Source organism: Myotis myotis, unplaced genomic scaffold (assembly GCF_014108235.1).
Source record: "Myotis myotis isolate mMyoMyo1 unplaced genomic scaffold, mMyoMyo1.p scaffold_m19_p_16, whole genome shotgun sequence".
Lineage (NCBI taxonomy): Eukaryota > Metazoa > Chordata > Mammalia > Chiroptera > Vespertilionidae > Myotis > Myotis myotis.
This window is the reverse complement of record NW_023416320.1, coordinates 51,215,943-51,225,891: the sequence shown is the minus strand read 5'-3', so window position 1 is coordinate 51,225,891 and position 9,949 is coordinate 51,215,943. Positions and strand designations below refer to the sequence as shown.

The 9,949-nt window shown below is 51.5% G+C and overlaps 1 protein-coding gene across 4 annotated transcripts in view; it reads left to right on the top strand.

The window, feature by feature from the left end:
* The first annotated feature begins 293 nt into the window (after positions 1–293).
* Positions 294–9,949, top strand: part of RMDN1 (regulator of microtubule dynamics 1) — a 31,175-nt gene continuing 21,519 nt past the window's right edge. The window contains exons 1-2 of one of the 4 annotated variants that reach the window (XM_036337495.1): positions 294–473; positions 8,428–8,545. In XM_036337495.1, coding sequence (XP_036193388.1) covers positions 345–473; positions 8,428–8,545 — 247 coding nt within the window. In that variant the 5' untranslated portion in view covers positions 294–344. Of the gene's footprint in view, positions 474–577; positions 987–6,648; positions 6,673–8,427; positions 8,546–9,949 lie in introns of those variants that run through there. The other 3 variants (XM_036337494.1, XM_036337497.1, XM_036337496.1) reach the window with 3 other exon arrangements.

The following is a 9,949-nucleotide window of genomic DNA, read 5'->3' as shown; positions in this document are numbered from 1 at the left end:
CCAGCACCGTGGGGGCCTCCGTGGGGGGCAGCAGAGCCTCCGTGGGGGGCAGCAGAGCTGGGAATGACAAGCCCTGTCTCGAGTCTTCCGACCTTCCAGTTCTGTTCTGATGACCCCGCTCCGTGTCCAACCCCCGACAGACCCAGGGACCAAGGGCACAGCCCAGTCTGAGGCAGGAGGGATTCTCAGAGCCCCAGTGCCACTGCGCAGGCGCGGAAGGCGCTAAGTCCCACCCACTCGGGCGCGCCCCGCTCACAAGCCCGAGAACCAGCCCGTGGCCGGAACTTGTGCGCCGGAAGGAGAGCCAGCCGGAAGTGGGCGGAGGGTCAGGTCCCCAGGAGGTCATGGCGCTGGCCGCGCGCCTCTGCCGCTTTCTCCCCGCGAGACGCGGCGCAGCCCCGGGACCGCGGCCTCCGACGGGCGCAGCGGGCGGCCGCGGCGCGGGCGGGCCGGGGCGAGTCCGCGGCTCCGAGGTAGGCGCCGCCCGGCCTGCAGGGCCCCGCTCTGCAAGCCCGCTCTCCGCCCGCGTCCCAGTGGCTGCAGCGGCGCGTTTTACCGGCATGAGGCTGAGGACGGTGTGGGCGGATGTTGGCGTGGCCGGTTCTGGCGTTTCTCGGTTTATTTCTGGAGGCGGCCTGGGGGTGGGGGCAGCCGCGGTGGCATGGGAACTAGGAGTGCTATTGTTTTACGCTCCCGGATCCCCTTTGCGGAGGTCGCTTAGCCCCGTGCCCTCCAGGTTTACCAGCTGCTGCGGTCCCCACCGGGGCGGGTGGTGTGAGGACAAGGCTCGACCCCGGCCTCCACGGGCTCGCAGCAGGTGGGCCGGTGCGCGGGGCGGACGGCACTGAGCGTGGCACCGCCAGCCGCCCGTGATGGAGGCAGCGCGTTGACGTTAGGATCCCGGAGGACTGAGAGCTGACCTGAGTGAAGCATGCATTGCGTTCACGGTTTCCTCCGCTAATCTTCATCCCCATCCTACCGAGCGAGTAAGAACTATTACCTAACCATTTTTTAAGAAAAGAGGAAACTGAGTCAGCCAGTGTGCTCAGTGGTTGAGCCTCGACCTATGGACCAGGAGGTCACGGTCAGGGCACCTGCCGGGTTGCGGGCTCCATCCCCAGAAGGGGGCGTGCAGGAGGCAGTCCATGGTGATGTTTCTCACTGATGTTTATATCTCGCCATCCCTCTCCCTTCCTCTCTCTCTAAAAAACTAAATTAAAACATTCTTTTAAAAGAGGAACCAAAGTGCGGTTGAGTAAGGTGTCCCCGTCTCACGGCTGGAAAGATGTTGGGTTTGGAGGCAGGTGGGCCTCCAGAGCCCATGAGCTGCTTGTAGCCACCGTGCTGAAAAGCCGAAGCTAGAGAAGCAGCACCGAGAGGGCAGGGAATCAGGACCAGGATGGACAGCACAGGACTGAACGTGGGGGACAGGGCAGAGCGCCGGGCTCCGGGCCGCCGCCCTAAGCAACTCCTGGTCTTTTTGCTGGTGGAGGATCTCACCTTCAGTTTGTTAACATCAAAACACCGGTGAAGCCTGATGACCGGCAGCCCACCTGTGTAAGAAACCGGTTCCCTGCAAGCTCACGGACAGAAACAAGGTTAAGTTCCTGCTGCCTCTCCTCAGCCTTGTGACGACTGCGTTATTCCAGGACCTGCTAGTAGTAAAATCCACTCTAAGCCAAAGGCAGTAATGAAAGTTCTTCCTTCCCTCCTGGTCTGTTGGGTTTTTAGGGAGTTGGAACTTTCTATGATGACCAGTTTTCCAGTATGCATGTGTTTTCAAGCCTTTATAATTTCAGTTTTTAACAGTGTTTTTCTCTGATTATAAAGCCAGTAAGTTGAGTGGAGCTATTTATTTCCCAGGAGTTTGCAGAGAGTGGAGGCTACTTCTGAGGGGCTGAGAAGACATTTTATTTGTCTTTTCTATAAGTAATTTCTATTTTTAAATATATTTTTTATTGATTTCAGAGAGGAAGGGAGAGTGGAGAGAAACATCAATGATGAGAGAGAATCATTGATTAGCTGTTTCTTGCACGCCCTCTACTGGGGATCGAACCCGCAAGGCAGGCATGTGCCCTTAACCGGAATCGAACCCGGGACCCTTCCGTCCTCAGGCCGACACGCTATCCACTGAGCCAAACCAGCGAAGGCTTCTATTTCTATCTATAGTACAAAACACCCATTTTGGAACATTAAATTTTCAACAAATCTGTACTGTTTAAGCACGGCTCAGTTCTAAGCTGAGGGTATAGGGAACATGAGACAAACCTCGTTTATCTTACAGGTTAGCAGGAATGGTGGCCGTTGAGTAAATGTAGTGGGTGTTGGGCATTGGGAAAAGGGCAGCAAAGTTAATCGTGAAGGGAGGAAGGGGAAGGTGTGAGCAGTGAGAGATGGGAGCTACAGAGGATTAGGGGTTAGCCAGGCGAAGGGAAGGTGAGGACAACAGTATTTCAGGAGAGAGAGCATGAGCTAGGCCTTGAGGTAAGAGGAAAGAGTCTTGTTAAGGACCTGAAAGGGACTGAAGTCTGGAGTGGGACAGTGAACTGAAAGAAATCAAGGCCGAAAAGTCAGCACGTGCAGTGTTATCTGTGACTACAGAAATCACAGACTGCAGCAGGTGGTCTCTGCCGGGGAGGAGTCCGGGCGCGGCGCGGCTGGGCTTGGAGCGAAGGTCTCCTGAGGTTCAATCCAGCTGCTCAGCTGCAGAGTCTCATTTGAAGGCTCATCTTGTGCTTCCCTGTGCTGAGCCCTCCTGGGGGGGATGGTGGTGGTGGGGGGGGTAACTGATGAAGGACTGTTCCATTGGTCCTTGGGAACCATGAACATAGGTCTTGTTGGCCACCAGAACCAGATCAAGAGGTGTCCCCTGGGCAGCAGCTGCAAAAACTGTGGCACCAGACGTGATACTAGTGACATGGAGCCCGGCAGAGGGAGGAGAGCCAGTGATCGTGCCTGGAGAGGGTCAGTGTTGGCCCCTCGTCGTGTGCTAAATTAGATGCCTGCCCTTTGGGCTGAGTTCTAAGCGAAGCAAATAAGCCTCTTTCAGGCCCTTTTCAGTCGCTGCCTCTGCACTGGGCTCCGGGGTGGATGAGCCTTCGAAAGTCTTTTTTTTTTCCTTGAAAGAGAGAGAGAGAGAAGCATCGGTTTGTTGTTCCACTTATTTATGCATTCATTGATTGGTTCTTGTTTAGTGCCTTGACCAGGGATCAAACCCACAACCCTGGTGTATAGGGACGACGCTCTAACTGAGCTAGCCGGCCAGACTGGGAAGATCTAAGAACGGTTTCTCAGTTTGCTATGGCCTTGTGGGTCTCGTGGCTGCAAGCCTCATTGGCTTAATAAGCAAGATGTTTTGGGGGCTTGTCTCTCAGTTGTGGGTCTAAAAGTGTGGTGCCCGGTGTGGGGTTCAAACCCTTTGCTGCTCGGGGAGAAGGTTGGGTGTCAAGGCTGGGGTTATGGGAAGACTATCTCAGCCTCCCCCATCTGTCTCAATATGGTTTTTTTTCCGCACTTGCCTAGATTTTGGTTTCTTTCAGAGGAAATTTGGTCTGTAGTGTAGACTTGGTGTGTCTGTGGGAGGAGGTATGTTCAGGATCCTCCTCCATTGCTCTCTTGTATGGGAACCTGTTGGGCCACTGTGGCGGTCGCTGACCACAGCCAGGTTCTGAAAACCTTGTACACCTGATTTTATTCTGAGGCTTTAGGAAACCATGGGAGAGTTTTGAACATTTTTAAAATCAGATGGGCTAGTGGGTGCTGGAGACCAGGTAGGAGATCGTTGCTGTGGGACAGGTGAGCAGTGTGGTGGGACAGGTGAGCGGTGCGGTGGGACAGGTGAGCGGTGCGGTGGGACAGGTGAGCGGTGCGGTGGGACAGGTGAGCGGTCTGATGGGACAGGTGAGCGGTGCGGTGGGACAGGTGAGCGGTCTGATGGGACAGGTGAGCGGTCTGATGGGACAGGTGAGCGGTGCGGTGGGACAGGTGAGCGGTGCGGTGGGACAGGTGAGCGGTGCGGTGGGACAGGTGAGCGGTGCGGTGGGACAGGTGAGCGGTCTGATGGGACAGGTGAGCGGTGCGGTGGGACAGGTGAGCGGTGCGGTGGGACAGGTGAGCGGTGCGGTGGGACAGGTGAGCGGTCTGATGGGACAGGTGAGCGGTGCGATGGACAGGTGAGCGGTGCGGTGGGACAGGTGAGCGGTGCGGTGGGACAGGTGAGCGGTGCGATGGACAGGTGAACGGTGCGGTGGGACAGGTGAGCGGTGCGGTGGGACAGGTGAGCGGTCTGATGGGACAGGTGAGCGGTGTGGTGGGACAGGTGAGCGGTGTGATGGACAGGTGAGCGGTCTGATGGGACAGGTGAGCGGTGCGGTGGGACAGGGAGCGTGCGGTGGGACAGGTGAGCGGTGCGGTGGGACAGGTGAGCGGTGCGGTGGGACAGGTGAGCGGTGCGGTGGGACAGGTGAGCGGTGCGGTGGGACAGGTGAGCGGTCTGATGGGACAGGTGAGCGGTGCGGTGGGACAGGTGAGCGGTGCGGTGGGACAGGTGAGCGGTGCGGTGGGACAGGTGAGCGGTGTGATGGACAGGTGAGCGGTGTGGTCCTTTGAGCTCTTGGGGTGGCAGTGGCCCGGGAATTCAGTGGATGCACTGGGAGGCGGTTGCGGAGGTAAACATACGAACTCCAAAGATAGGTTTGGTGTGTGGGGGTGGAGGGAAGGGGCCAAGGAAGAGTCTTAGGTTTCTGGCTCGAGCACGGGGTGATGGTGCCGATTCCTGGGATCAGACTGCAGAAGGCGCTCTGGCCCAGGGAGGAGATGAGTTATGTTTGGGCTTTTAAGGTGAGTGTGATGAGGTGGCCAGGGTGACATGGAGTAGACAGTAGTTGGACAGGTCTGGGCTGCAGATAAGATTCGGGAGACTTTAGTAGTAATGCCATGGTATGTAAGACCGAAGAAGGCCTGGTACCAGCCAACATTGATGAGGGGGAGGAGCTGGCGGGAGGTTAGGAGATGGTGTGCCGCCTTCCTGCTTTGTAATCTAGTGATGAGTTTGCATTTTTGAAGTCTTTATAGCTAGAAGTTAGTGTAAGTAATGTTGGAGGAAACACTTGTCTAAGAGATAGCTTCTTGCTTCTATTCAGAAAATGTTTCTTGAGAATTCATTTGTGCAAGGCATTGTGCTGGGGTATGAGGGGAAAGCCGCACTCTGCTGTCTTAGACTCATACGTTTTTAGCTCTTGGAATGTCACTGAGTCCTGATTCTCTTAATTGATTTTAGTTCCAGAAACAAGATTGTATCTACTTTCCCAGAGATAAGCAGAAAGGTGCTTTGCATTAAACACACAGGGAAGAGTCTAACAGCATTAACTACAATAAGACGTGTAAATATCAGCTGCCCATCCATGCATTTCTCCCTATGAGAAAGCCAGAGGGTGGCCTATTGAGCATGATGTCAGCAGGGAGCCCAGCACCATAAGGTATAGTTTCCTCAAGTCTGTGCAGCCTTTTCTGCTATGTGATCTACCTGCCAGAGCTTGGGAACTAGGAGACACTGATAAAATCTTAGTCTTTTTCCTCTTCTTTTTCTAGGTACCACCATCACCACACACACACACACACACACACACACACACACACACTTACACACACCCTCTGCCCCACCCCATCTTGCTTCCCTTTGTTAAATACAAATAAACCCAGAAAATTCAGTGTTAAAAATTTGCTTACATCAAATTTACTTTTCCTGCTTTGCTGCTGATGTGTGTGTTTGTTTTGTTAATCCTCACCTGAGGATATTTTTTCCATTGCTTTTTAGAGAGAGTGGAAGGGAGGGATAGCAACAGAAACATCAATGTTAGAGACATCCATTGGTTGCCTCCCGCATGTGCCTGGATTGAGCCTGCAACTGAGGTACGTGCCCTTGACTGGAATCGAACCCTTGACCCTGCAGTCTGTGGGCTGATACTATAACCACTGAGCCAAACCGGCTAGAGTGTTGTTGATGTGTTTTGAATCCAGTTGCGTGATGTCCCAAATACTCATGCGCAAGCAAGTAAATAAAGCGCCCCGCAGCTGCAGTGTGCTGGTTCCTCATTCCCACGCAGACACTCAGGAGAAGTTCTGTGGATCAGGTGCGTCAGGGAGAGAGCGAGGCGGAACCACTGCAGGGTGTGTGTGTGTGTTTTGTTAAGCTGCGCAACCAGGAGAATCGGTTGTCATTTACCATGAAAGGGAAAGCGGGGGAGTGGTTTTAGGGACCGTAGCTGCCATGGCTGATGGACGCGAGGTTCCTGTCACCCTTCAGGTGGAGAGCGGTGTGGATTAGGCAGCTGCATTTAGGATTCTGAGGTTTACAGGAGACATCCTGGCTCGGTCACAGGGGGTTTTTGGCATGTTGGTGGTGGTTAAAGTCATGAAACGAAGTGTGATACCAGTGATACAAACAAAAGGAGGCCTGAGGCTGAGCTCAGGACACATTGGGCGGTGGGTATTGGAGATGAGGAACCAACAAAAGAGAAGGAGCCATTGTTGCAACAGGAGGGAATTCAAGAGAGCATTTCCAAAGCCATGGAGGGGCGTCAGGAACCAGGCTGGGTGGTTCCAGAGAGGCAGTTCATTGTCGTGACTGATGTGACGGTTTTACAGGCTTGTTAAGTGTCTTCAATGATACACGTATGTATGGTCTGTTTATTGTATGTCACATATCTCGTTTTAAAAAATCTAGCATCCATTCATGATTTAAGAAAAAACCGGGAGGGAGGGAGCTGCTGTGAAATGCTGTTGCTGGGTCCAGTCAGAGGAGACGAGGATGGCCACAGGCAGTGGAGTGTGGGGTACAGGTGGGTGTGTGTGAGCTCGAGAGAATGGGAGGAGGAGGTGGAGGGGTAAGAGTGCAGACGGCATTTTGGAGTCTTGAAAAGAGAAGTTGGAAAGTGAGACCAGGAAGAGGTGAAGTCAGGAGGGAGCAGTGTGAGCTTTGCCCTAAGGCGAGGGAACTCCCAGCTCACGAAGGGGGCAGGGCTTGTTGCATAGGATGGACTGAGCCAGCAGGAAGGGAGGTGGTGGTGCGCACTTCCATGGGGGCGGGGAGACCCACACATGCCTCCTTTCTTGGGGGTCCTGGGGGTTCTGGCCAGAGTTATGAAAAGTCGTTAGTATATCTTGGATATACTCTTCATTTTATTCATTGTTTACTGAAAACTGTGGGTTTGTGGATCACTTTTTTTTAATGACATGCCACTGTTTTATTTTTTTTAATATGTTTTTATTGATTTTAGAGAGAGAGGAAGGGCGAGAGAGAGAGAGAGAGAGAGAGAGAGAGAGAAAGAGAGAGAGGGGGGGGGAAGGGTGAGAGAGAGAGAAAGAGAGAGAGAGGGGGGAAGGGCGAGAGAGAGAGAAAGTAATCAGCTGGGCACACCCCAACCAGGGATTGTACCCTGACCAGGAACTGAACCGGATCCTTTGTGCACAGGAGGTGCTCACCCAGCTGTGTTGCACTGGCCAGGGCTGGGGGTCACTTTTGAAGAATCTTTACTTAAAGCCATTCACACCTTTATGCAAAGTAATTATCATCCTATCTAATAAGGAGGGACTATACTAATTGACCCTCACGCTGCCTCCAGAGTCCCCCAGTCCCCTCAGCCCCCCAGCCGCCCAGGGCCGCCCAAGGTTCAGGTAACCATGGCCGGCGAGGCTTGCGCTGCTGGTAGTGGCAGCAGCAGAGGTGTGATGGGGCGTCACCTTCCCCTGATCACCGAGTAGCTTCCCACCCCTGAGGGCTCCTGGACTGTGAGAGGGGGCAGGCTGGACTGAGGGACCCCCCTCCAGTGCATGAATTTCCATGCACCAGGCTGTAGTAGATAATATTTTTCATCTTGTGTGGTCTTAAGACTGTTATGATTGCCCTGGCCGAGTTGCTTAGCTGGTTAGAGCAGTTCTGATACACCAAGGTTGTGGGTTCAATCCCCGGTCAGGGCACATGCAAGAATCAACCAATGAATGTATAAACAAGTGGAACAACAAACTGACGTTTCTCTCTCTCTCTCTCTCTCTCTCTCTCTCTCTCTCTCTCTCTCTCTCATTTCCTCTCTCTGAAATCAGTAAAAAAGAAGAATTAGTTTTTAAAAAGGACTGGCAGTTATATGTTGGTGTTTCGTGTATTGAGCCATAGCGGTAGAATTTCCTCCTCAGTCTAGCACTTGTCAGTGAACATGACTGAGTTTTAGATAAGCTGCCACCCTTAGCAGTTGTTACAAATTTTCCTTTTCTTAATGGTATATGCTCTCCCTGTAAAGCAGGAATGTGCAGTCGTTTCACTGAGGAATTTGATGAGGTGAATTTGAAGCTTCCACTATCTTAGGATTGGTCGCTTTGGGGTTGAAGAAGAGGGATGGAATCTTTCAGATGTTCTGTTTGATGTTTCCACAGGTGAGGGGAAACCCAGGAGCTTTCAGAAGAAGCCTTATGCTCTCAGCCTGGTCTTACTTGGGATTTGAAACTTATCAGCTCCTTTCTCCAGCTGCTGTGGTTCATGCCGCAGCCAAAGGTAAGCCAGCTAGTCATCAGGAACACTTACTGATTTATGTGTGTCGTTTTGGGTTAATAACTTAGTTATTTTTTAGTAGATATTGAAACTAATATTATTATAGGCTAGATTATTTTCTGCTTTCCTCTACATGTAGGTCTGACATATATTCTTCTAATAACTATAGCTCCTTCCGTGAGAAATATCCTATTAATATGTTATAATTCTGTAGGATCCTTGGGGTAAGAGTGTTTGATACATTTTTAAAGGACTGAGGTGTTGTGGAGTGAAAAGAGAATATCCCACAGAGACCATCTGAGCCACACGCTGACCGCGCTGACTCTGGGCCGGGAGAGAAGGTGGTGGCAGTCCCTGCTCATAGCAGCGCAGTGATTCGTTCGTTCCCTTATGCCGACGTGGCGCACTCCTCCTGGCACAGTTACCAAGGGCCCAGTTACTTTGAGATGGAAGTATTTAGTTTATAAACAGAATGCAATTTGATATTAAATATCAAATAACTGGTTGAAAAGTAGAAAAATTACATCAAATTTCTTATTTGGCATACTGTACCTAAATAAACATATTTAGAGTTGCCATATTTTAAAAATTTAGTTAAGTTGTGTATGTATGTAGACAGAGCCAAAATTTCAGCATGTTAGAAAAACTCTTAATTGATGGGTTAAGCCTTTTTTCACAGCCCCACTATTTAATCATTACGAAGGAGGTGGGGAAAGAAGCAGAGATTTGATTTGAATAGACATTCTTACTAAAGTTCCGATATGTAAAGAATTTCAGAATATTAGCTAAAAATTACTAGTTAGTGGTTTTATTTACCTGTGACTATTTAAAAAGCAGGTAATTGAGAACTTCTGTGTATTTTTTATCTTTTCTGTCCTCCATTTTCATGAAGGACAAAGTAGAGGACTTGGTTTTGTCTCTGGCTCAATGACATATTTTGGCAAATAGAACAAATCAGCTTTTATTTATTTATTTTTTTGTTATTCCTCATTCGACGATATTTCCATTGATTTCTAGAGAAAGTGGAAGGTAGAGGGAGGGAGAGAGAGATAGAAACATCAATGATGAGAGAGGACCATTGATCAGCTGCCTCCTACATGCCCCCTACTGGGGATCGAACCTGAACCCAGGCATATGCCCTTGACCGAAATCAAACCCTGGACCCTTCAGTCTGCAGGCTGATGCTCTATTCACTGAGCCAAACTGGCTAGGGCTACCCCACTTCTTGAGTGAGCTTGGGGAGTGGGACCCCAGGACTCCTGTGGACCAGCTGGGGGTGCCCACCCTTGGTGGCTCCCTGTCCCTGTAGGCAACACCCAACCTAATGGCAGGTGGCAGATGTGAGCTGAGGAGGCATTCCCTTCAGAGGAGACCATTCACCGCAGTGAGCTCTCCATTGCAGGAACC